The following is a 26,592-nucleotide window of genomic DNA, read 5'->3' on the forward strand; positions in this document are numbered from 1 at the left end:
TGTTATTGTTTTCTATTTAAAATCAATGTAAATGATTAATCCCCTACATATGATTCTGATGGTATGAAATCGAGTGGTACCGGTGTGTGTTTGGAACACATCACTGGTCTTAAATGACAAGTAAATGGATCAGATTTTTAAAAATTCCTCAGCAGCCCATTGGCTGACTCTGCTGGTCTCTGTGGGTCCAGGTGGAGATGCGGCTTGTGGTGCGTTTTCATTTCCTGAAGACAGTGTTTTATTCCTCGTTCAGCAGAATTTAGAGATGGAAGTCGATGCTTAGAGAGTTAGACGTCCATGCTTCAGTTTTCCCGATTCTGAAAGGAGGAGGAGGAGGTGTAGAAAGCGGGGGTGAGGCAGGTGGGAAGGTGAACAGAGCGGAGTCTGGGGCAGTCACAAAGGGGGGGTGGGAAGGAAAAGGGGGGCAGGAGGGGAGAAAGCAGAGGGACTTGTGAGGCCTGAGGGGAGGGATGGAGCTGGGGCCAATTAGGGAGCAGGTGACCCAGAGGGGAGACAGGCCCGGGGGGTGAAGCGGGAGGGGGGAACACAGGGGAGAGGGGGGCAGACGGGAGGAATCTCACCCAGAGAATGTTCTCCAGCTCATCACACTGATCTGCTATGTGTTCTTCCATGTTAGGCCAGGGCCCGAACGGCTGGCCCTGGCTGTCCACGAAGGTGTCCCAGCAGTGCTGGTGCTCTGATGGGAACAGGGAGGGAAGGGTGAGCACCTTCCAGAGTGCAGGGAGGCCCAGGTCTCTGACTCTGGGGACACACCCTCCCCACCAGAATCTCCCGCCCCCTTCCCCTCTCCTCCCCAGGCACTGAGCTCACCCTCACATCCTTTCTTCCCACTGGGACTAGAATCTGAGGCAGCCCCAACCCTTCTACCAGGAAGGAACTGGTCCTTATGGCACAGGGACCCCCCTCCTCTCCCCAGGACCCCTCTCTCCCCTGAACTCTCTCCTCCAAGAGGCTCTGTCATCTCCAGACCCAGCATCGCCCCCTGCAGGCAGCTGACAGGGGTCCCCACCCTGATTGTCCTCCTGCCCCCTCTGTGCAGCCTTTCCCCAGCCTCTCTGCCTGCCCACCTCCCCTCCTCCCCTCCCCGTCAGGAGTCTCCTGCTGACCATTGCAAGTCATGATGGCGAGTTGGGCTCCAGCATCCCGCAGGTCACGCAGCCTATCATTACATCCACGGATACGGATGTGAGCAATGAAGATGCGCAGGCTCACGTGGCTGTTCTCCCGCAGGAATTCAACCAGCTTCAGAGCACAGTCAAAGCAGGGGCTCCAGGAGATGTACCAGGTGAGTCTGTAGTGCATCCCCCGAAGCAGGTGCCAAGAAGATACCCGATCCAAGAGGCACAACTCTGCATGGACTTTCGTTTGATTGTTATGATCCCGGAAGCGTCCCTAAGCAGAGGGGGGAGAAGAGGGATCTGTCACGTCCTGTGAACCGGGAGGGGGCCAGCCTGAGGCAGGCGAGGCCCTGGCCTCCAGCACAGAAAGAGGGGCACGGCTCAGCGTCAGGAGGAATGCTGTTTGGACGCAGGATCTACACGGTCAAAGGCAAGGCACTCAGGAATCACACATCATCAGCGTTCACAACGGGCACAGGGCAGAGAGGCCTCGTTCTGCACCCGCACACCATGGCCCCCGGGCTCTGAGACTGACCAGTCTCCACTGAGCTTGTTGCCATTTCACTCACCATGGGATTGCAGTAGCTTTGATTTTTAAATAATTAAATAAATAGTGGGGGACAGAGGGAAGAGGCCGCTGAGCCCCAGGTCCTGGGCCTGATGCCTCACAGGGGGATGCTTCCTGCAGGCAGGGGGCTCTGCGTCTGCTCCCCGACCTCCAGCTCTCTCCTGTGCACCAGCCCCTCCCCCTCCCTGCCCCGTGCTGAGCCCAAGGGTGAGACAACTGTGCGGGGAAGGGGGTGAGGGCCACCCCTGCCTGCTGTGCCCGCTCACCAGGGTGCTCACGATTCCCTGGTACTGCTCCATTAGGGTCCAGGCGTCATCCTGCCAGACCTCCACCTCGTAGCACAGGTAAGTTTGGTTCTCACGTATGTTTCTGAAGTTGTCCATGTAGGTACTTCTGATGATCAGGGGTCTGTGGACACAGGCAGGAGAAACCCAAGTCATGGGGCTACTCTGGAATCACCCCGTTCTCCTCCCCTCGCCACCCACATCCCAGCTAGGCCCACAGGATGGCCGTCCACTCACTGAGCTGGAGCCACCTGACCTCCCTCTCTGACCCCTGCGGGGGCTTCTGCGAAGTCAGACCAGCCCTGTGGTCAGGGTTTCCCGGGAAGCAGGGCAGGGGCTCAGAGCTGTGACGGGGCTTCTCCTGGCATCACCATCCTTTCCTCCTCCCACTGACCCAGCCCTGCCTGCAGCCGGCCATGGCGCTCTTTCCTCCCGTCCTCTGGGCTAACCCGAGCCCCACGGAGCATCAGGGACAGGTGGCCCCATCGGGGAAGAGAGATGCCAAACTGGTCTCTCCCGGTGTTTCTCTTCTCGTCATGAAAACAATCATGTCCTTACAAAACACATAACCCTGAACCTGACCTCCTAGGGCCCCGGTTCAGGGCAGAGAGAATAGATTTCATGGGAGACGGAGGGAGAGGAGAAACAGGAACTCACAAGGGTGACCCCCAGATTCTAGCCGGGAGCCTAGGGGAGGGGTAGGACAGGTCAGCTGGGCATCAGCTGAGGGGTCCTGGCTGGACATAGAAGGGCCATCAGGAGGGATGGGAGAAGCAGGGGGCCCCCGGGGAGAAGGCAAGTCCCCTCCAGGGAGCCAGGAGGAGGGCTCAGAGGCAGGGCTGCTCAGGGGCCGGTGGTACCTGGCTCTGGGTGCTGGGTTGTCCGCCATGTCTCAGGTCCTTCCCCTTCTCTGTGGCCACGGTCCGTCCTCCTCCTGTGATGCTCCAAGGACTGAGGTGCCTTATATGCCATCAGAGCAGCTGGAACCTACTGAGCTGGCACCGCTGAGCCCCACCCCTCCTCAAAACTCAAGACACTCATGCCACCCGATGGAGTCAGGGAAGAGGGAACTTTTCTCCCCAAATGTCTCATCAGTGCCCTCAGGGCAAGTTTGGTCTTGATTTCTCTGTTGACAACGGGATTCCCTGGACTGACCTTGGGCCGGTGAGGTCCCAGGAGGCTGGGCCACTGTGGGCAGCGCGGCACAGCCAGGCAGGAGGCGAGAGCACAGGTGAGAGGACAGTGCTCCTGATGAGGGAGGTCCGGCCCGGACACACAGCCCCACAGGACAGGCCCCGGCCCACCCTGCCTCTCCCACGGCCCCAGTGCAGGGCCTGGCTGGTTGGGAGGCCAGTGTAGGGCCCTGAGGGCTGAGCCAGGAGGGGCTCTGCTCTAGAGGAAGGGCAGGGCGGGACCCAGGTGAGCACAGCTCTCCTCAGGAGCCACCCCGTAAGGGAAGGGCCTGGGCTCGGAGCCTGTGTCCGCCATCACCCAGAGGAGAACAGAGAGGCTCCCTCAGGCCTGGGAGCAGGAGGAAGCTAGGCCTGCCTCAGGAAGGGGCCACGGCTCCTCCTCTGCACCCCCAGCCGCGAGGAACCGGGGGGAGAAGGAGGACACTTTGTGTTCCAGGCTCCAGTGTGACCTGAGCCCAGCTGGTAGAGGCGGTCCCCGAGGGGCTGCCCCTCTGTCCCGCTGACTGTGCCCGCGGCTCCTCTCAGACCAGCCTGTGCCGGCCCCACGCTGCCTCCCAGGGCCGGGCCCACCACAGCCTGGTCTGTACCCAGTGCGCTCCTCGCTGCATGCTGGCTCTGCGGCTGTGGCTGATGGCCTTGCCTCCAGAGGTGGTCCCACTGCAGGTGCCACAGACACGACAGAGATCGGGCTTGGCACACAGCTGGGCCTGGGCACCTGGCCGAAGTCTGCCCTGACTCACCAAACACAGACACACACACACACACACACACACACACACACATAAGCGGATGACAAGCAGGAATCTCCTAGGCTCCCCAGACACACCCACAAGCCTCCGTCGGTGGGGCAGGAAGCAGACAGGTGTGCAAGAGCCTCATCATCCAATCGGAAGACACCTTGTGGCATGTTTCTTTCGAACATATTTTTATTGATGTCAGAGAGGATGGGAGAGGGAGAGAAACCTAGGAACATCATTGGTGAGAGAATCATGGATCGGCTGCCTCCTGCACCCCCTCATGGGGGATCGAGGCCACAACCCCGGCCACGTGCCCAGACGGGGGAATTGAACCTTGACCTTCTGCTTCATAGGTCGATGCTCAAGCACTGGGCCACGCTGGCCGGGCAAGAGGCTGCTCCGTATGAGGCCCAGGTCTGCCTTCCGGTGGGGGCCCTCCCGGCAGGACAGGCTGGCGTGGCCAGCCCAGGGCTCGGCCGTGACCTCAGGCTGTGAGCCCCCCTCTCCGAGGTCTCAGGCCCCAAGTCGTGGGCAAAGCTCTGAGCTCTGAGCCCGCGGGCCCGGGCGACGGGGACTGGGAGCTGGGGGTCAGGTCTGCCGGGACCTGCATGTGCAGCGCAGGGAGTGGGGACCCTGCTCTCATGTCAGACCACGTGTCCTCTGCCCGCTCCTCCGCTTTCCCAGTGTGACTGCGTCCTGGTCAGTTGCCTCCAGGCAGAGTGGGGGCTCTTGCCAGAGTCCACGGATCAAAACCCAAGGAGCTGATTTGATGATGAGGCTCTTTTTCTTCTTCTTCTTCTTCTTCTTCTTCTCCTTCTCCCCGCTTCTCCTCCTTCTCCTTCTCCCTCCTCCTTCTCCTCCTCCTCTCCCTCCTCCTCCTCCTCCTCCTCCTCCTCCTCCTCCTCCTCCTCCTCTTCTCCTTCTTCTCTCCTCCTCCTCCTCCTCCTCCTCCTCCTCCTCCTTCTTCTTCTCCTTCTCCTTCTCCTTCTCCTTCTCCTTCTCCTTCTCCTTCTCCTTCTCCTTCTCCTTCTCCTTCTCCTTCTTCTTCTTCTTCTTCTTCTTCTTCTTCTTCTTCTTCTTCTTCTTCTTCTTTTTAATATATTTTATTGATTTTTTACAGAGAGGAAAAGAGGATAGAGAGTTAGAAACTTTGATGAGAGAGAATCATCCATCAGCTGCTAGGTACATGCTGTTGACCGGAATCTAACCTGGGACCTTTCAGTCTGCAGGCTGATGCTCTATCCATGAGCCAAACCGGTTTCGGCCGATGATGAGGCCCTTGCACACCTGTCTGGGGAGTGGTGACGTCAGCTGCCTCCTTCCCTCCGACGGAGGCTTGTGGGTGTGTCTGGGGAGCCTAGGAGATTCCTGGTTGTCATCTGCTTGCGTGTGTGTGTGTGTGTGTGTGTGTGTGTGTGTGTGTGTGTTTGGTAAGTCAGGCAGACTTCGGCCCGGTGCCCAGGCCCAGCTATGTGCCAAGCCCGATCTCTGTCGTGTCTGTGGCACCTGCAGTGGGACCACCTCTGGAAGGAAGGCCATCAGCCACAGCCACAGAGCCAGCAGGCAGCGCGGACAGCCAGCCCTGACCCCTCGGGCCCAGGCGCCGAGGTCTGTCTGCTCCGGAGCCTCTGCTCCAGGGGGGCCCTCCTCGGAGACTGGGGACAGCTCTGCTTCCTGGTGGCTGCTCCGCCCCGCCCCTCTGTCTGGACGCTGCCCTGGGCACCTTCCCTTCTCCGTTCCTTCCCAGGAGCCGGCCCTGCCCTGGGTCTCAGCACCACTGCTCTGTGAGGCCGCCCCGGGGCCTGGCCGCACGGGGTGAGCGCTGGTGGGTCATCTGTGGGTTGAGGGGTTTCCCCCTTTTCCTAAAGGAAAAACCATCGTTCGTTGGGGGATAACTGTCTCAGACTCTGCCCTAAGCCCCTGACGCTCACGCTGTCACTTAGCTGCCACACAGCCCCGCGGTCCCTCGCTGTCATTGTCCCCGTGTTGGAGGGGAGGAGCCCAAGGCCCAGAGGTGAGGTCAGGCCCAGGGTCCCCGATCACGGAGGAGGTGTGTCCAGAGTCCAGGCCGCGTCCTTCGGACCCTAGAGAATCCCAGTAGAGACGCGTCACAGGACAGACTGACGCGGCTTCAGACACGGGGGAGGCCGGGACCGCGGGAGGAGTGACTGTGGAAGGAGGACCCGCTCAGGAGACGGAGGTGAGGAGTCTGGATGGGGAGCAGCGAGGAGAGGGGGCAGGCCCAGATGCCGAGAGAAGGGCCTGCAGAGAGGGGCGGGGGGGGGGGGGCGGGCGGGGACAGGGCTGGGGACGCCCAGACGGAGGGGCAGGAGGGCCTCAAGGAGGACAAATGGGGTCTCAAGCCCCAGTTGAAACTGTGAACTGTGGGCTCCCAGGCCTGGGGTGGGTCCGAGGTGCTTCCCTTTTGCTGGGAGGAGGCAATGCCCGCCGGTGGGCAGCCACTGGGAGCCCGAGGACTCCAGCGGGGAAGACAGGCACTGAGTCCCCAGGCATCTCTTGACTTGATAAAATGGAATGTTCTGCCCTGGCCGGTGCGGCTCAGTGGATAGTTTAGTTCTGGGTCAGTTCTGGGTCAAGGGCACATGCCTCGGTTGCAGGCTCCTCTCCAGCCGAGTTCCTGGTTCAGGGCTCGTGCGGGAGGCACCCAATCAATGTGTTTCTCTCACATCGGCATTTCTCTCTGTCTTTCCTTCTCTCTAAAGATCAATGTAAAAATATCCTCGGGTGAGGATAAAGAAGAAGAAGAAAAAAAAAGGAATTGTCAATAAGGGCGTGTGAGAGAACCGGGCACGGGAACGCCCAGGTGCTATGGCTGCTGAGCTGAAACCCTGGGTGGAAGCCAGGCTCCCCTTTCCCCCAAGCCCTGCCATAACCCCAGAGTCTGCAGGTCGTTGAGTGTGCACACACTGAGCACCTACTGTATACACGGCCGAGGGAGCTGAGAGGGACCAGACAAGGATCCGGGGCTCAGCCTCCTGCGGCCTCTGTCTCACCCCCAGGAGGGGGCGTCGGAGAGGAGAGAGCCACCCCCTCCCTGGCCCAGAGCCAATGACAGGGACAGGGGCAGACAGCTCCCCGGGCTGTCAGACCTGAGGACCGGAGCCAGCCTCCAGCGCTGTCCTCACAGAGCTCCGGGGAGACGGGGCCCAGGGGCTCCGGGAGCAGAAACACGGCGCCCTCTGCCCGCCTGCGGCTCCCTGGGGCGGCGGAGGCTGGTGAGGTGAAGAACAGCAGTGACAGACTCCCGCGTGGATTCTGTGCGGGGGTGGGGGGGGTCCCCTCGCCGACGGGCTGGCTCCTGGCGGGCAGGATGCAGACCCAGAGAGGAGGAGCCTGGGGCCCGGGGCTGAAGCCCGAGGACCCCCAGGGAGAAGGGCCCCCACGCCCTCTCCTCGGGGCTGTGGGAGGCCGCACACCTCCAGGCTGTGACCCTGGGGTGCCGATACCGGCCAGCTCCTCCTCAGTGTCCCCAGGACTTTAAAAGCCACAAATATGCCAAGAGCAGGCCTCACCCCACTTGTGCTGGGCAAACCGGCCCGGCCCATCCCCGGCCCAGACCAAGAGGCACAAGCTTGCTCACTCGTGACAAAAAGGAACCTCGTCAGGGACCCCGGACACACCCGTGCCTACCTCCTCTCGGGCCAAAACAGGAAATGTGGACACTGCCCCAGTGTGCTTTACGGGAGGACCTCAGCCTCGCCTCTGCTCCTTCCCTTTTGATTTCTGGGCTCTGACTAACACCCCATCTCTGTTTCTGGGAATAAATGACCAAAATATCCACAGGGTGCCTAGTCTGGGTGGAGGGCACCCCGAGCAGGGGACAGACAGGTGGTCTTACTGTGCTGCCCCAACCCCATCTCCCGGGCCCTCTCAGAGCTCTGCCGGGGCCCAGGGCCAGAGGCCTGGAGGGGGCGGGACAGCCCGGGCACGCTGCTGAGGCCCGGCTGGGCTGGGTCTGGGGGGCTGGGCTGGGTCTGGGGGCTGGGCTGGGTCTGGGGGGCTGGGCTGGGTCTGGGGGCTGGGCTGGGTCTGGGGGCTGGGCTGGGTCTGGGGGGCTGTGCTGGGTCTGGGGGCTGGGCTGGGTCTGGGGAGCTGGGCTTGGTCTGGGGGCTGGGCTGGGTCTCGGGGGCTGGGCTGGGTGTCGGACAGCAGGCCTGAGGCCTCCTACAGAGCAGCCTGGCCCTGACTGCAGACACACCCTGGTCACCCATCCTGGGCCCAGAGCGACGGGGCAGTGGGCCCGCCTGGCTCTCTGCCCTCAGCCTGGGCTTCCTGGGGCACCGCCCGGTCCCCAGTCTCCCTGACGAGGGGGCTGCACCCGTCCCAGCACGGCCGGCTCCTGCTCAGGGGCCGCTCCCCCGGGGCCTGGATCCTTCGTCCTCTGTTCAGAACATTGCACATGTCGGTGGAAAACTCCAGAAGGATGTAGGAACAGCTTTACATGTCTCACTCAACGTTCCGGAGACAGACGTGGGGAGGGACTGTGCTTCCCCAGAAAAGACAGGATTCCCTTTCCTCCTCCTTCTCACGGAGTCTCCGTGGGCCAGGCCGCTTTGAGCCACTCCATCACGAGGCTCTCCCGGCCCCCGTACCGCACCGGCTGCCGGCCTGGCTGAGGGAGCCCGGGAGGAAGAGCAGCCGCCCCGTCGCCTGCCCCAGAGGGCCGGCCTCAGGGAGCCGGGGAGAGGATGGGTGGATGGGGGCCCCGGGGAGCGCAGGGGAGCAGAGACGGAGAGGGGAGGGCGCCCAGGCATCTCCCCTCCTCCGGCCCCTCCCAGGTTGGCCCCGGACAAATAACAGACAGGAAGCCTCTGGGAGGAGGTCCGAGCCTCCGTGTTCCTGGCGGCCTGGTCCTCACAGCCTCTCCTGGCGCCTCACCCGCCGCTCACTGCAGAGCAGGCTCCGGTGTGAAGACAGCGGGCAGGGCTGGCCGGCTTTGGGGAGGGGCAGCCAGGCGTCAGCAGGGAGCAGCTCGGGACGCCCGGCTGGGGACAGGGGGCGGGGAGGGAGGGGGACCTGGGGAACAGGCCACAGAGACCTCAGAGCTGCTGGCCGAGGAGCCAGCCTGGCGGTGAGACCTGCCTCGGGGACGGGGTGGGGTGGGGGGCACAGCGCTGTCCCTGCGAGATGGCCCCTCCTTGGTCCCATAGACTCCCCAGAGGAACCTCGTGAGCTCAGGCGGGCAAGCGAAGTGGCACTGGGCCCAGGGCGGCTGCCCTCCAGCTGCAGGGCACCCGGGCAGGGCGGGGTAGGCCTGGGACCCCAGGGCACAGGGCCGTGCTCATTAGGACCTCACACTCTCTGTCTGGCACAGGGTTTGTGCCAGGAGACCGTCCTCTGGCGCCCCATTGCAGGGGGGGGGGGGGCTCAGAAGTGCTTGTGGGCTGCGGACAGGAGGAGGCTTGGGGTCCAGGGGGAGAGCTGGATGGATCTGAATGCCTTCCTCCCTGGGGCAAGATCTGGGGGCAGACAGCGCCCGGGAGATGCTCAGGGACCCAGGCCTGGTCCCCGGAGAATCCTGGGTGTGGACGGTGTGTCGCGGGGGGAGATCGTGACCAAGGCAGTAGCAACACTAGCAGAACCCACAGGCACACCGGGTGTCTGTGCTCCAGGCCTGCAAACCCGGCGCCTCCGCAGGGCGGCACGGCTGGCCCAGGCAGCCGAGGTCGAGAGGACACGGCAGGTGGGAGGAGTCTCCCCCGAGGACACCTGTTTGTGCACGTGCAGGGGCGCCCCCACCCCAGAAAGAGGGGGACCCTTATCACAGGCTCCGTGTGAAGGATGTGAGGAGCCGGCTGAGAGGGAGCGGCCTGGTTCCCCCTGCGGGCGGCCTGGGCCCCACACCCCGAGCTGGGCACAGCCCCTGGGAGGCAGCGTGGGGCCGGCACAGGCTGGTCTGAGAGGAGCCGCGGGCACAGTCAGCGGGACAGAGGGGCAGCCCCTCGGGGACCGCCTCTACCAGCTGGGCTCAGGTCACACTGGAGCCTGGAACACAAAGTGTCCTCCTTCTGCCCCCGGTTCCTCGCGGCTGGGGGTGCAGAGGAGGAGCCGTGGCCCCTTCCTGAGGAGGGCCCTGCTTCCTCCTGCTCCCAGGCCATCCTGGACGCGCCTGAGGGAGCCTCTCTGTTCTCCTCTGGGTGATGGCGGACACAGGCTCCGAGCCCAGGCCCTTCCCTTACGGGGTGGCTCCTGAGGAGAGCTGCGCTCACCTGGGTCCCGCCTGCCCTTTCTCTAGAGCAGAGCCCCCCTGGCTCAGCCACGAGGGCCCTACACTGGCCTCCCAACCAGCCAGGCCCTGCACTGGGGCCTGTCCTGTGGGGCTGTGTGTCCGGGCCGGACCTCCCTCAGTCAGGAGCACTGTGCTCTCACCTGCGCTCTCACCTCCTGCCTGGCTGTGCCGCGCTGCCCACAGTGGCCCAACCTCCTGGGACCTCACCGGCCCAAGGTCAGTCCAGGGAAGGCCATTGTCAGAACAGAGAAATGAAAATCTAACTTGCCCTGAGGGCACTGATGAGACATTTGGGGAGTTTCCTTATCTTTGACTCCATTGGGTGGCATGAGTCTTGAGTTTTGAGAAGGGGTGGGGCTCAGCGGTGCAACACAGGAGAAGGACAGGCCATGGCCACAGAGAAGGGGAAGGACCTGAGACATGGCGGACAACCCAGCACCCAGAGCCAGGTACCACCGGCCCCTGAGCAGCCCTGCCTCTGAGCCCTCCTCCTGGCTCCCTGGAGGGGACTTGCCTTCTCCCCGAGGGCCCCCTGCTTCTCCCATCCCTCCTGATGGCCCTTCTATGTCCAGCCAGGACCCCTCAGCTGATGCCCAGCTGACCTGTCCTACCCCCTTCCCTAGGCCCCCGGATAGAATCTGGGGATCACCCTTGTGAGTTCCTGTTTCTCTTCTCCCTCCGTCTCCCATAAAATCTATTTTCTCTGCCCTGAACTGGGGCCCTAGGAGGTCACGTTCAGGGTTATGTCTTTGTTTTGTAAGGACATGATTGTTTTCATGACGAGAAGGGAAACACCGGGAGAGACCAGTTTGGCATTGTTCTTCCCCGATGGGGCCACCTGTCCCTGATGCTCCCTGGGGCTCGGGTTAGCCCAGAGGACGTGAGGAAAGAGCGCCATGGTCGGCAGCGGGCAGGGCTGGTTCAGTGGAAGGAGGGCAGGATGGTGATGCCAGGAGAGGCCCCGTCACAGCTCTGAGCCCCTGCCCTGCTCCCCGGGAAACCCTGACCACAGGGCTGGGCTGACATCCCAGGAGCCCCCACAGGGGTCAGAGAGGGAGGTTAGGGGCTCCAGCTCAGTGAGTGGATGGCCATCCTGTGGGCCTAGCTGGGATCTGGGTGGCGAGGGGAGGAGAACAGGGTGATCCCCTTGGGTTCCTCCTGCCTGTGCCCACAGACGCCTGATGGACATAAACACCTTCGAGGAAAACTTCTGTGACGTCAGGGCGAACAAAACATACCTGTGCTACAAGGTGGAGGTCCGGGAGGGGGACGCCTGGACCCCAGTGCTGGAGCACTGGGACTACCTGCGCAACCAGGTGAGGGCCCAGCAGGCAGGCCCCAGGGACGCAGGGGGAAGGCTGCCATGGCCTTGGGGTGTCCTCTGAGCAATGTCCCTTGGGCCCTCAGCTGCTGTGATGGGCAGCTTTGCCCCACACCTGAGGAGGCAGGCACAGGGTCCCAGGGCCTCCAGGCTCAGCCTGTCCCTCCTGCTGTGCCGCTGAGGAGGGGCAGGCAGAGGGAAAGACACCTGGACAAGGGTGGGCTCTACCCTGGCCCCGCCCAGCAGCCATGGCCAGAGAGCCCGAGCTGTCCCAGTGCGCCCCCCAGTGCCTCCAGGGAGAGCCGGCAGGCTGTGGTCCCACAAGAGCACTGCCAGCTGCACGCAGCCCAAGATGCTTCCCAGGCCCCCACCCCCCACCCCCAGTGCTGACTGCCTCCTCTTCCCTGAGCCCCTGGTCTCCACAACCTGTGAGCCCCACACAACGCTCCCCTGTGTGTTCTCACCTCTGCCTCGGTGCCTCCCCCTCTTCCCCGCACAGTTGTCTCACCCTTGGGCTCAGCACAAGGGCGGGGGGAGGGGGGGCCCAGAGTAGAAGCTTGTGGACCAGCGGGTGCACAGGAGGGAGCTGGAGGTCGGGGAGCAGACTCAGAGCCCCCTGCCTGCAGGAAGCACCCCCCTGTGTGGCATCAGGCCCAGGACCTGGGGCTCAGTGGCCTCTTCCCTCTGTCCCCCACTATTTATTTAATTATTTAAAAATCAAAGCTACTGCAATCCCATGGTGAGTGAAATGGCAACAAGCTCAGTGGGGACTGGTCAGTCTCAGAGCCCGGGAGCCATGGTGTGCGGGTGCAGAACGAGGCCTCTCTGCCCTGTGCCCGTTGTGAACGCTGATGTGTGATTCCTGAGTGCCTTGCCTTTGACCGTGTAGATCCTGCGTCCAAACAGCATTCCTCCTGACGCTGAGCCGTGCCCCTCTTTCTGTGCTGGAGGCCAGGGCCTCGCCTGCCTCAGGCTGGCCCCCTCCCGGTTCACAGGACGTGACAGATCCCTCTTCTCCCCCCTCTGTGCTCAGGGTGCGGACACACCCTGGTTACCCCGCCGTCATGCAGAGTTGTGCTTCCTGGATCTGTTCCCTTCTTGGCCCCTGGATCAGGAGAAGCAGTACAGACTCACCTGGTACATCTCCTGGAGCCCCTGCCCTGACTGTGTCCCGGAGCTGGTTGAATTCCTGAAGAAGAACAGCCACGTGAAACTGTACATCTTCGCTGCTCGCGTCTATACCTACTTCCTGGGATATGAACGTGGGCTGTGTGACCTGCGGGACGCTGGGGCCCAACTTGCCATCATGACACACAATGGTCAGCAGGAGACTCCTGACGGGGAGGGGAGGAGGGGAGGTGGGCGGGCAGAGAGGCTGGGGAAAGGCTGCACAGAGGGGGCAGGAGGACAATCTGGGTGGGGACGCCTGTCAGCTGCCTGCAGGGGGCGGTGCTGGGTCTGGAGAGGACAGAGTCTCTTGGAGGAGAGATCAAGGAAGAGAGGGGTCCTGGGGAGAGGAGGGGGGTTCCTGTGCCATAAGGACCAGGTCCTTCCTGGTAGAAGGGTTGGGGCTGCCTCAGATTCCAGTCCCAGTGGGAAGAAAGGATGTGAGGGTGAGCTCAGTGCCTGGGGAGGAGAGGGAAGGGGGCGGGAGATTCTGGTGGGGAGGGTGTGTCCCCAGAGTCAGAGACCTGGGCCCTCCCTGCACTCTGGAAGGTGCTCACCGTCCCCTCCCTGTTCCCATCAGAGCACCAGCACTGCTGGGACACCTTCATGGACAGCCAGGGCCAGCCGTTCGAGCCCTGGCCTAACATGGAAGAACAAATACAAGAACAATCTCAGCAGCTGCAGACCATTCTCAGGGTGAGATCCCTCCCTCCTGCTTCCCCCGCCCCCACCTCCTGCCCTTCTCTCCCTGGGCTGTCTCCCCTCTGGGTCACCTGCTCCCTCCTGGGCCCAGCTCCATCCCCCCCTCAGGCCTCACAAGTCCCTCTGCTTTCTCCCCTCCTGCCCCCCTTTTCCTCCCCACCCCCCCTTTGTGACCGCCCAGACTCCGCTCTGTTCACCTTCCCACCTGCCTCACTCCTGCTTCCTGTACCTCCTCCTCCTCCATCCAGAATCCGGAAAACTGAAGCACGGACATCCGTCTCTCTGAGCGGCCGGGGGTCTTCTGCTGAACGAGGAATAAAACATTTTCTTCAAGAAATGAAAAAGCATCACATGACGCATCTCCACCTGGACCCACAGAGACCAGCAGAGGCAGCCAACGGGCTGCTGAGGAATTTTTAAAAATCTGATCCATTTACTTGTCATTTAAGAGCAGTGATGTGTTCCAAACACACACCGGTAGCATTCTATTTCATACTGTCTGAATCACTTTTTAGGGAAATAATGATTTTTCTATTGTTTTTTAATCTAGAGTAGGGGTGTCGAACTCAATCAGAGAAGGGGCCAAAATCTAAAATCCAGCCTAAATCTCGGGCCGAATTGTTTACTGAACAGTCATAAACTGTCATTGTGATGGAAACGCAGCGGAGTGCAGTGATGACAGCGCGGTGCGGGCCACATTGCAAGGCCTGGCGGGACGGATTTGGCCTGCGGGCCTTGTGTTTGACACATGTGATCTAGAGCGATAACATAAATGATTAAGAATCTTCCACAAAATGTCTGTTCATCTGTAAGTGTAGCAGGAAGTCCAAACGGTTCAATAAACACCGGCAAAGTGCAAAGGGCTCTCTCTTTTGTGGGTCCCCCTGTGGGGGGCAGTGGTCTCAGGAATTCCTGCTGCTCAACCACCTCCACACTGTTGGTGGGACCTGAGGAGCCGCCTGAGAAGGAGCAGCCTGGTTCCCCCTGCGGGCGGCCTGGGCCCCACACCCCGAGCTGGGCACGGCCCCTGGGAGGCAGCGTGGGGCCGGCACAGGCTGGTCTGAGAGGAGCCGCGGGCACAGTCAGCGGGACAGAGGGGCAGCCCCTCGGAGACCGCCTCTACCAGCTGGGCTCAGGTCACACTGGAGCCTGGAACACAAAGTGTCCCCCTTCTGCCCCCGGTTCCTCGCGGCTGGGGGTGCAGAGGAGGAGCCGTGGCCCCTTCCTGAGGCGGGCCCTGCTTCCTCCTGCTCTTTCCTAGAAGTTCAGATGGTAAGGAGATCCTCTCTTTAGCTGCATTCCTACGGGTTTGCTTGGATCCAGCCACCTTGGCTTATCTGTGGAATCATCAGCCAAGTGTAAACCAAAATAGTCACGCTCAGTCAAATGGAGATGTTTGAAGACTACACCCAACAGAACCTGCCCCTGATCACGTTTACTGACTGGACACTTGTGCAGTGTCATCCAGAAGAAGGATGTGGCAAATGGACCTTTGTGTGCTGTCTGTCTGGGGCCAACTCTGATGCTGGTACATTGTGGGTTCTGCCAGCAGCAGACAGAAATGTGAGGCCATGACTGCGCTAAGGTCTTCGTTCCACAGCTGCATACTGTCCCCATTTCTGTGAAGTCCAAAGTCAAGCAAAAACCAGCCTGTGGTCCTAGACGTGCTAACCCGGGTTCCCTGGGAGGGACAGCTGGGAGGGGACACGAGGGACTCCCATCTGGGATACTGGACAGAGCCCCTCCCCCCCCCTGTCTGGGTGATGGTTATGCCACCTGGAAGCCCAGGTCCTGCACTTAGCTGTCAGTTATACCCCAGGAAACAGAGAACGGACAGAGGAGGCTGCGGAGCTCACATTTCCAAGAAGGAACGCCTTTCCCCAAAGGGCAGAGGGCGTCCTGTCCCAAACGGGTTCCCAGGTGAGAAGGCCAGTCAGATCCACGCAGACGCACCAGGATTGCTCTTGGCCTGGTCGCTGTTTTGGTGAGAAAGGACATTTAAGATTTTCAGCCATTGAAATCTGAATGCCTGGTCAGACGTGGTCGAAAGTGGAACCGTGAGGAAGAGGAGGAAGGGAAGCCGTCCTTGCAACATGACGACAACGACAAGAGCTGTCACAGCCAGTGTCGTCGGCGTGCGGTGTGACCAGGGACTGAGCCACGCCAGGGAGTGTGTTTGGGAGCCTCGCTGATGACAGCGGTGGAGCTGCCACTGGGGGGTGAGATGTGTCATCCCCGTGGGAAGCGAGACGGCCCTCTCCTGCTCCGCTGCTCCCTCCGGACTCTCTCCAGCCAGTGACCCCTCAGCAGGAAGGACCCTCACCCTCGCCTCTCCATCTGAAACCTGCCGCCTTTTATTTTTTTAATGTATTTTATTGATTTTTCACAGAGAGGAAGGGAGAGGGATAGAGAGATAGAAACATCGATGAGAGAGAAACATTGATTAGCTGCCTCCTGCACACCCCCTACTGGGAATGTGCCCAGAACCACGGTACATTTTCTTCACTGGAATCTAACCTGGGACCTTCCAGTCCACAGACAGACGCTCTATCCACCGAGCCAATCCGGTTCTGCCTTTCTCCTTTTAGACTCACATTCATCCATTCATTCATTCATCACACCTCACATTGAGCTCCCCTGTGCCAGGTGCGATTCCAGGGTCGTTCAGGTGCTGTGCAGTCTGTGCTCTGGGATTTCACAAACAAAAACTCTCCTTTCAGCCGCTCCTCCCTCCATCCTCTTCCCAGAAAAGCAGAGCCCCCCTTTCTGGAACATGAGACTTGTACAAACTGTCTGCGTGTCCCGCCCTCCTGTCCTGCCTCCCGCTGGTTTCCACCCCCCGCGCTGCTGTGCTGGGGGGAAAGGGTCTTTGTCAGGCCTCGCCCTGCCCCTCGCCCAGCGGCAAGTGACACAACTGAGCACAGCCTCCTCCTGCAGCTGCTCTCCTCTGCTGGTTGTTGGCGACACTCCCCTTCATTCATTTCTTCATTCGTTCATTCATTCATTCAACACACTTCCTAATGAGCTCCTCTGTGTAGGAGACTCAGCAGCTCAGCGGACTGCACCGCAGCGCCGCGCCTGGCGATCCCGGGGCATTACAGACCCTTGTGTTGTCACCACAGAGGCTTAGGCCCAACACTAGCTTCAGTGGGTGTTATTGAATTGTTTTTGTTTTAATACGTTTTTGATTATTTTTGTTGAAAATCCGTAGCAATAAAGGGCTTACTGAGAATACTTCTGACTTTTGATGTGTGATTGTCAAACAAGAAAGCAAGAAAGAAAGAAAGAAAGAAAGAAAGAAAGAAAGAAAGAAAGAAAGAAAGAAAGAAAGAAAGAGGAGGGGAGGAGAGGATAGGGGAGGGGAAGGGAGGGGAGGGGAGATGACTAGGGTGAGGAAAGCTTGAAAATACACCGCCCCTCAGGGTGGAAGTGGCCCTGGGGATGGGGACAGGCAGGGTTCTCTGGGTCTGAGCAGGAAGGCTGGGTCTGAGCAGGAAGGCTGTCAGGAAGCAAAACCGGCCCCTGGGTTCGTATTCCTCATTCCTGGGCAGAACCAGCAGTCCCCCGGCCTCCGTGGCTTCCGTCCACGGCTCCTTCCTCCTGCTGACGCTCACTGTCCCTGTGGGGCCGGGGCGGTCTGCCCGGAGCCGGCACTGGACCAGGCCCAGCAGCTCGGCGGCCGGTGCTGGGCTTTTAGAGCTCTGCCTGAGGGAGGTGTCACGTCTCATTGGCCAAAGCTGACCCCAGCGCTGCTGGGGGGCGGGGCTCCACCATGGCCCGGGGACGGAGAACCAGAATGTTCCACAGCAGCCCTCTGCCCTCCGTCACCATCCCCGCCTGCGGATGTATGGGTCAGAGCCAGTCAGTGAGCCGGGGAAAGGGAAGAGGTGTGGCCATTGGGGAGAGACCCATCCCCTCTCTCCACCATCCCTTTCCCTTTCCCTCTGCAGGCAGCCTGGTCCTGCTGCCCAGAGGGCCTGTCTCCAGCAGGTCAGCGCTGTGCAGAGGGCAGCCCCAGAGGAGGAGGGAAGGGGGGTCTAAGGCTAAGCAAGGTCACACCTGCAGCCCTTTCTACGTGGGCGCCCTGAGGGGTCTCTGTCCTCAGCCTTGTCCCCCTGGGCCACCTGGCCTCTCCCCCTCTCTGGGCACCTTCTCTGCAGGTCCCACTCCCCGGGGCCGTGCCCTCTCCTGGGGCTGCCCCCACCGGTGCTTCTGAATGGCCCTCCCGGCCCTCCCCCAGGCCTGCTGTCCCCTTGGTCCTCCTCTCAGTCTGCACTTGTGGGGCTGGCTGTCCCCTCCCCTCACTCCCCCCCTCCCGCTGTCCCTGCAGCCCCTGCCCTCCTTCTCTCCCAGCTTCCTGCCCAGAGGCAGCAGGAATTGCTGAAGGGAAGGGCTGCTGGGAGGCAGGGCTCCCAGGCCACCAGGTGGGAGAAACTCCAGGGAACCCTGCATTTTCTCTTCTCTCTCCTGCCCCCAGCAACCCAGTGAGCAGGTTCAATCGTCATTATTTCTACTTTCACTTTACGAACCAGCCTTACCCCGAAGATCGAAAAGGCTGCTACCTCTGCTTCCGAGTGGAAAGGACACAGGGGGGCTTGTCCTCGGAGGTGGGCTCCGGGGTGTTTGAGAATGAGGTATGTGCCCCACGATGCTGCCGTCGGAGGCAGGAGCTCAGCCAAAGGAAGGAGGTTGGAGATGAAATATGTAAAATGCCAGAGGCTTCTTCCCACAACTCTGTCCTGTGTTTTACCCCGGATGCCCCTGCCTGACCCTCCCGATCTCCAGGTGCACACCCGGGCGAGGACGCAGCCTCATAGACACAGGGCCAGCCCCCGCCCTCAGCCACGCACCGAGGCTCCTGTGAAGGCTGCTCCATGCCAGTGCTCCCTGTGGGCTGGACGCGGGGCCTCCCTGTGGCATCCTACCCGGGGTAGCGTGATGGGTGTCACTGAGGTCACTTAACCTTCTCCAGTACCCAGCGCTCAAACTTTCTGACAAATGGACCAATTTAATGTTCATAACGTACTTTGTAATATATCCAAGAAATTGTTTCAACCTTTCGTTAATATAGAAGTTCTTCACGAGATAGTTTGCCTTCTTTCGTACTACCCATGGAGACAAGGTGTGTGTCCCGTGTTTGTCACCCGCATCCATGCAGGCGAGCCACATGCAAGAACGCAGAGACCCTGTGCCAGTGGCTGCCTGTGGCAGCACAGCCCCGGTCCCTCCCGGCAGGCAGCACCCGGGAACAAGCCTGGACCCAGCGGCCTGGCCTGGAGCAGACACCCCCAAAGCTTGTGGAGTGAGAGAATGGGAGGGCGGGTGTTGGAGTTCATGGATGAGGGGGGAAGGCATGACTAAACTTAAAATAGCCTGGAGGGGAGATGCTTAGAGAGGAATCAATCAATCAATCAATCAAACAACCAACCAACCAATCACATGCATCGACCTATAAACCAGGAGGTTGCGGTTCGATTCCTGGTCAGGTGAGGGCATATTCACGGGTTGTAGGGGGCTTGTAGGAGGCAGCCAGTCGATGATTCTGTCTCATCATGGATGTTTCTATCTCTCCCTTCCTCTCTGAAATCAATAAAAATATGTATTTTAAAAATGTGTTAAGATAGTAGGGGAACAAGGGGACATATGTAACACTCTCAACAATAAAGTTTTTGTTTTTGTTTTTGTTTTTTTTAAGTTGAAAGAGCTGTGTCTAGAATCTCCACGCCTGGGCCTCTCTCACAGAGAGGTGAACAGGGAGGAGGAAGACACCCCCACGCTCTGCGAGTTAGTTTGGGCAAATGTTAAGCTTCTGTACAAAGACACCCCAAAACACAGTGACTGTTTGTCTCTGATACCCCCTGGCTATGGAGGCTGGTGGCCCCAGCGAGGCCGGCAGGACTGATGGCGGGGGCAAGGCCCGGGCTGGGAGCACTGCCTGCTGAGCGATCACAGATGAACCAGGGCCGGCTCTGGCTCCTGTGGGCCCCTGGGCCCCGAGCCCGCCCCCCCAGCGAATGTGAAACAGATGAGAAGACACGCAGAGTTCCTGGCTGTTTGCTTTCATCTCCCCGCAGCGCGGAGCCAGCTCTGTGCAAACTTGTCCCCTTCCGGCTCTTCCTGTTTTGCTGGGAAGCTTTTCTTCTTCTTTCCAAATACTTTTCAGTTGTTCAGGGAGGAGTGGAGAGTGTTGATTTCTCCAGTCTCCCTCTCTCTCTCTCTCTCTGTCTCTCTCTCTCTCTCTCTGTCTCTCTCTCTCTCTCAGTTGATTTCATAGAGAAAGGGAGAGGGAGAGAGAGACAGGAACACAAGGATGACAGAGAATCACTGATTCTGCCTCCTGCATGCCTCCTACTGAGGACTGAGCTTGCACCCGGGCCTGTGCCCTGACCCCTGGTTCATACACAGGTCAGTGCTCAGCCACTGAGCCACACTTTGCGGCTCGCCTGACTCTTTTCTGCGAGGACAGGTGAGGGCAACTGGCAGGTGGGTGTTGGGAGGCTGCATCGGAGGAAGGGTGAACCGTGACTAGTGCCCCTTTGGTCCCCTCTGTCAGGCCATGGGCCCCAGAGGGACAGAGCAGGCTGCTGCTGACTGTCTGCTCCCCCCAGCGTGGCCTTGGTCCCTGCTCCTGTCCACAGTGGGGGCCAGTGCGCCTGGCCTGCCCGGGGCCAGCTGTCCCTCTGAGAAGGAGACACTCTCACTGTCACATCACCTTCCTTTCCCTCCCCATCTCCTTCCACTGCAGGGAGCCCCTTCAGGTGAGTGGGAGCAAAGACCCACATCCTACGTGACCCAGCCGTTCTGGGATGGCTTTAAGACAGACACTTCCGGCCCAGCCAGTGTGGCTCAGTGGTTGACCATCCACCCATGAATCAGGAGGTCAGAATTCGATTCCCAGTAGTGGGGGTGGGTGCAGGAGGCAACCAATCGATGATTCTCTCATCATTGATGTCTCTCTCTCTCTCTCTCTCTCTCTCTCTCTCTCTCTCTCTCTCTCTCTCTCTCTCCCCCCCCCTCTCTCCCCCCCCACTCTCCTTTTGTGTGACAGCATGGATGGATCTGGAGAACATTTTGCTATGTGAAATAAGCCAGTCAAAGAAAGACAGGTTCTATATAATTTCACTCATATGTGGAATTTAATGAACAAACTGAACTACCAAGCAGAACAGAGACAGACTCAAAGACAGAGAGCAGGCAGCTGACTGGGGGGTGGGAGGGAAGAGGGGATTGAGCAAAAAAGGAAAAAAGAGAAAGAGAACGCATGGACATGGACAGCTCTGCGGTAGCGGTGGCTGGAGGTGGAAGGGGACGCAGAGGGGATAAACGGCGATGGGAAAAATAAAGTAAAATAAAATAAACAATGGGTATTTCCGGGATTGTGTGTGTGACTGCGCGTCCCCTCTCCCACGGCTCCACAGGGCTTTCCTCCAGGTGGACAGCCCTGCTCTCTGGCCCCGATCCTCCCGGAGGTGCCGTGAGGGTTCCGCTGGAGAGAACCCATCCTGCTGTCTGTGCTCTGAGCCCCGGAGGAGCAGGGGTCCAGGGCAGCCCAGCCTCAGACTGTGGGGCCTGCGGGCACCCCACGGCCTCTCACGCGGAGACGGGACATCCCTCGGGCACACCGTGAGCCACAACGTCAGTCCCGTTTGTCCTCAGGGTCCCGTGTGACCCGCAGCCCGTGATGGGCACGTCGGGCAGGAGAGAGGTGACCCAGGCACTTCCCGTGTGAATTTAAAGGGGCCCTGCTGGGAATTTGTATGTTCTTGGCTCCACACACGCAGGTCTACGAGGTGACAAGACTGTCTCAGATAACCTCAAACCCGTACACACAGAGAAACATTAATGTGACTGGGTTTTGGTGCCCTTAAAAGTCATTTTTTTTGTGTGTAGAAAAGACTATTCAGATGTTTGCTTAGGTTTTAATAATACCCAATTAACGGATGCATAAAAGTAAAAATGCCTAGTTTATCCTAAAGCTCTTTACTGTCAGCTTAAATAACTGATTTTAATTCTAGGTCTAGGAAGTTTTAGCCAACACTTTTAAGCCGGCTTTGATTAATTTTGGTCTCATTTACCAATTTAAAGTCCTTTAAACATTTCATATTCCATTATCCATTCCATATAGATTTGCTTAATTTCCCAAGTATAATTGGCTGAAAAGCCTTCTCAGGTAATTAAGCAATTCTTTTTTTTTTTTTTAAGTTGAAATATTGCCTTTTTTATTTTTTTAAATATATATATATATATATATATATATATATATACATATATATATATATATATATTATTGATTTTTTTTACAGAGAGGAAGGGAGAGAGATAGAGAGCTAGAAACGTCGATGAGAGAGAAATATCAACCAGCTGCCTCTTGCACACCCCCTACCGGGGATGTGCCCACAACCAATGTACATGCCCTTGACTGGAATCAAACCTGGGACCTTTTAGTCCGCAGACAGACGCTCTACCACTGAGCCAATTTCGGCTTAAGCAATTCTTATAAACCAAACATATTTAGTTTACAAATATGGTGACTTTAAGCTTGCTGAGCTGTGTTCTATGTATAAAAGAGGAAAGCCCTGGCTGTGTAACTCAGTCGGTTGGGCATTATCCTGGGCACCGAAAGGTTGCTGGTTCAATTCCTGGTCAGGGTACATACCCTGGCTTTGGGCTTCATCCCCAGTAGGGGGCATGCGGACCCATGTTATGCTCTCACATCAATGTTTCTCTTTTTCTCTCCCTCTCCCTTTCTCTCTCTCTAAAAATCAATAACCCATTCTTTAAAATAAATAAACAAATAAATAAATAAAAGAAAATTGACCATCCCACCAAAAAAAGCAATCTTAGGTTAACGTTAAAGAGTTGGACTGAATAATTAACATTCTCTGACCACCATGTAATTCAAGAAGAAGTCAATAACCAAAAATTAGAAACTAAAAGACCCCTTTAAATAATTCATGGATAAGGAAGAAAGCGTAATGGACTTGAGGATATGCTTAGAAGTGAACAATAATAATTCCACATATCAGGATATATAAGAGGCTTATATGAGGTTAAAAGGCTGAAGATCGGTAAATCAAACATTCAGTACAAGAAGTTATCAAGAGAACGGCTGAATAAAGTCAAAGAAAGTAGGGAAAAGGAAACGCAAAAGATAACAGCAGAAATACACGGAATGGAAAACGACCACAACATAGAGCCACCTTCTGGGTCTTTGAAAAGACCCGTAAAACTGACAGGCCTCGAGCTAGACTGTCAGGAAACAGGGAGGTGGAACCATATACTATCGAAAGGAAATGTGATTTCAGATGAAGAATAAGTTTAAAACATAGGAAGGGGGTTTACTATATGAGCAGTTGGTTTGTGTGTGTGTGTGTGTGTGTGTGTTCCCAATAATACAAGTAAGCACTTGCACTTTGCAGATATATTGGTTCCCGATGGCTACAGTAACAAATTACCACACATTTAATGAGTGAAAACAACGTGCATTGATTACCTTGCAGTTCTGGAGGTCAGAAGTCAAAGGTCAGTTTCCCTGGGCTGAAGCCATGGGTCAGTAGGGCTGGTCCCCGCATCCCTTGGCCCGTGGCCCCATCCCCCATCATCACAGCACGCCACTCCGACCTTCGGGACCATTGTCACCCGCCCTTCCCCTCACTCTGATCTTCCTGCCTCCCTCTCCTAAGGAGCCTGTGATGACATCGACTAACCCAGGATACCCTCCTCATCTTAAAGCCCTGCGTTTTCTCACATCTGCAAAGTGCCTTTCGCTGTATAAGGTAGCATACGCACAGGTGCTGGGATTAGGGCGTGGGGGTGGGGCCATTTTTCAGCCTACCAGCCTGCTGGGACTCAAAGCTGAGCCTTGGGATCTTCTCCAGGGCAGGGGTCCAGCGAGAAGATCAGCAGAGTCTCACACCGTGCGCCGTGGTTCCAGGGTGGGGTCTGTCCGCCCCCCCAGCTCTGGGAGATCGAGCCAGTGCAGGCACCCGGACCCGTGGATGGTCTCAGTCTCCAGCGTTAAGGTCTCTGTCGTACGGTTCTACAAGATTCCTCAGTCTGCAGTGACTTCACGTGCTGGCTTTCTTGCTTCCTTTCTTAGCATTGGATTTCGAGGCAGGCTGTGGGAACTTGGGCTTGCAGACCTATTTGGACAGGAAATGGCCTTGGTTCTGTTTCTGTCTCCCTCTCACCCCATTGCCCTCCCTGGTCCAAAGTTTTCAGTTGCTGGGACTTCGGGGCCCCTGATCTCGATCCCATTTCCCAGCGGAAGCTCAGGTGGTGTCTGTTCTGCTGTCCCCTGGGCTGTGCCTGATCTGAGTGGGAGGTTGGCATTGCCCCTGGTCCCAGGTTTGTGTGTGCCCTCGGCCCCACGCCTGAGCTTCCAGATCTTTTCGCAAGCAGGGGACGTCACACAGTGCCCTGGGCCCTGTCCTTCATCTCATGAGCCGTCCTGGGGGCAAGCCAGCTCCTTCCTTGGTTGGAGCTCCTTCCGTGCTTACTCTCAGCAGTATCCCTGGCCTCGTCTCCCTCTGCCTCCAGCCTTTCAGATTATGTTCCTCCTGCTGATTTCATTTCCGTTCTCTTCTTAATTATGGGTTTATTCCCCTGTTACTCTTTACTGTCATCCTGGAGGGGTCTACCTCGGGGGATGGGCTGATGCCTGTGGTCACCTCGCCGACTTAAGCATGTAATTTAAAACCCTGTTCTGGTGGCAGCACGAGGGACCTGGAGGGTGTTCTGCTGAGCGAAGTAAGTCAGACAGAGACAGAAACCATATGCCTTCACTGATCTGTGGAATATTTAAAAAACACAACAAATGAAGAAACACAATAAAGCAAAATAGAAACAGACCAGTAGATACAGAGAACAAACTGACAGTTGCCCGAGGGGAGAGGGTGGGTGGTGGGTGAAAAAGGTGAAGGGGGATAAAAGAGAAAAGCAAACAAACTCACCTTAGAGTTCGGGAAGAATATTTCAGGAGAGCAAAACAAGTAAGTGGGTTTTGTCTGTTCGTTGTTGTTTTTGCTTCTACTTATGCTTTAGTAAGAAAAATAAAAACAAGGCCGAAGCCAATTTGGCTCAGTGGATAGAGCGTCGGCCTGCAGACTGAAGGGTCCCCGATTCTGGTCAAGGGCATGTACCTTGGTTGCAGGCACATCCCCAGTGGGGTGTGTGCAGGAGGCAGCTGATCGATGTCTCTCTCTCATCGATGTTTCTAGCTCTCTATCCCTCTCTCTTCCTCTCCGTAAAAAAATCAATAAAATATTTAAAAATAAATAAATAAATAATTAAATACAAGAATACAGATTAAATAAAGGAAACACATGAAATACCACTATACAGCATTCAGTCGTATGGCAGGCTTAGTTATATGAAAAAGATAAGGCCCTATTCTTCAGCCTACATATATTTTGGTTCAGAAAATATTGGGTAACTAGCTGATTTAGAGACTTTTTTCTAATGAAAGCATAAAAAGTTTCATTAGCAGACTAGAGGCTCAGTGAACGAATTAGTGCACGGCTGGGGTCCCTCGGCGTGGCCTGCGGAGATTGGGGCCCCAGCTCGCACCCCCAACCTCTCAGCCCCAGCTTGTGGCCCCAGCTTGGCACCCCGCCTTGGCCTGGTGCCGCCCCCTCATTTGCTCCACCATCCGCCTCTGCAGGGTGATCAGGCCCCACCCCCCTGCTCACACCTGCCTTGACCTCACACCCGCTGCTCACTCACCTGCTCCACCATCCCACCACATCCGCTCTCCTCGGGGCCCATTTCGCTGCAGGCTGTGGGAACTTGGGCTTGCAGATTTATTTGGAAAGGAAATGGCCTTGGTTTCCTCTACTGCCTCCCACTGCCAGTGCGGCGTGGCTGATGCTCACCATGTTCTGCGTCGCCCCCTGGTGGTCAGGACATGTCATAGCGAGTGATTGAACTCCTTGTCCAAGGACCACTGGAGGGGGCAATTTGCATATTAGACTTTAATTATATAGGATTTAAGAGGGGAGGAGGGCCAGGAAGAACCGAAGGTGACTCCACTTCGCTAGCTTTAAGGAACTGGAGTTTAAGAATCCAGAACGCTGAAGCGGATTTTGGAGGCAAAGACAGGGAAGTGAAACCTGAGGCTTGAGACAGGAAAGGAGGACAGAGGAGGAGCGAAATCAGAGTGGTCCAGACTTTGCTGTTCAAGGCCTTCAATGAGGGGGTGGGTAGAAGGGAGGACTGTCAGTCAAGGAGTTCCGAAGTGAGGAGAATCACTTTAAAAGTGGAGTGCTGAGGAGGGAAGGGTCAATCGCGCCAGGTGTCAGGCAGGCCAGCAGGGAGGGGCCAGCCATGCTTTCTGCTCAGCTCCCACATTCCCCTGTTAGGGCGGTCTTGTGCCTGAAAGTCATCTACTGGCGTGAATAGGAGGCTTGAAGCAGAAAAGTATCGTGACTTGACTTAGAACTTGCTCTTAGAAAAACCCATAAATGCCCCGTCCCTTTCCATCTGCTTACCCCAGAAACGGACAGCCGAACCTCCTGTTTTCCCATGCACGGGTCCAAATGGAGAGGGTTCCTGGGTATTTTTTGGTTTTCAGACCCTTCTCTCTGAGGGGAGGGCTGTAATAGTTCATAGCTCTGGTGTCGGTCCAGGTACTCCCGCAGCAAAAACCAAACCTATGAGAGGCAGGAAGACTTCCGTCAGACTGACTCCGGTATAGGGCAGTAAGGCCCAGGGCCAAGAGGACTCACCTGTTAGGACCAGGAGGCGCCCGTCTGGCGCTGTCCATGGTCCTGAACCGCACTTGCTGGTCTCTGTTGCACTGCTATTCCATTTTCCGTGGGGTCAGTGGTGATTCCTGCTCACCCCCTCCCAGGAGCTGGGAACCAAATGAACCAGAATAGGGGAGATAGAGAGAGGAGAGGAGAACACACGGAGTTCTTTGGAGAGCCCACCGCGGAGACATTTTCAGAGAGAAGAAAACGGGACCTTTTCTTGTGAACGTTGTTTACACAGTTTTACAGTCACCAAAACCTCTGGGGAGCTGGGAAGCACAGGATCCCACCATTTCCCTCTGATGATAAGCTTATGGATGATGATGAAGGCATAAGACTCTGAATTTCTTGCCAGTGTACATGGGAGTTGTCAATAAGTGTGGGTTGAATTGATAAAAATGTTGATTTTGAGAGAAAGAGCTTGAACGAGGTACTTGGAATAAATTTTGTTTCCATCCCTGCCCTGACAGAGGACAAAGGGG

General features: G+C 57.6%; 2 protein-coding genes across 3 annotated transcripts in view; one reads left to right on the plus strand and one right to left on the minus strand.

Annotated features, from left to right (window-relative positions):
• The window catches only part of LOC118728856 (DNA dC->dU-editing enzyme APOBEC-3G), a 49,586-nt gene that overhangs the window by 12,937 nt on the left and 10,057 nt on the right, over positions 1-26,592 (minus strand). Inside the window, exons 3-4 of the mRNA XM_036455781.2 lie at positions 582-697; positions 302-317 (exon numbers count right to left, since the gene is read on the minus strand). Of these exons, the coding sequence (XP_036311674.1) occupies positions 303-317; positions 582-697 (131 nt within the window). The 3' untranslated portion in view covers position 302. The remainder of the gene's footprint in view (positions 1-301; positions 318-581; positions 698-26,592) is intronic.
• The window catches only part of APOBEC3A (apolipoprotein B mRNA editing enzyme catalytic subunit 3A), a 37,427-nt gene continuing 21,397 nt past the window's right edge, over positions 10,563-26,592 (plus strand). The window contains exons 1-5 of one of the 2 annotated variants that reach the window (XM_036455790.2): positions 10,563-10,620; positions 11,346-11,487; positions 12,526-12,811; positions 13,240-13,355; positions 13,610-13,761. In XM_036455790.2, the coding sequence (XP_036311683.2) occupies positions 10,592-10,620; positions 11,346-11,487; positions 12,526-12,811; positions 13,240-13,355; positions 13,610-13,624 (588 nt within the window). In that variant the 5' untranslated portion in view covers positions 10,563-10,591 and the 3' untranslated portion in view covers positions 13,625-13,761. Of the gene's footprint in view, positions 10,621-11,345; positions 11,488-12,525; positions 12,812-13,239; positions 13,356-13,609; positions 13,762-26,592 lie in introns of those variants that run through there. The other variant, XM_036455789.2, reaches the window with a different exon arrangement.

This window comes from Pipistrellus kuhlii, unplaced genomic scaffold (genome assembly GCF_014108245.1).
Source record: "Pipistrellus kuhlii isolate mPipKuh1 unplaced genomic scaffold, mPipKuh1.p scaffold_m20_p_3, whole genome shotgun sequence".
Lineage (NCBI taxonomy): Eukaryota > Metazoa > Chordata > Mammalia > Chiroptera > Vespertilionidae > Pipistrellus > Pipistrellus kuhlii.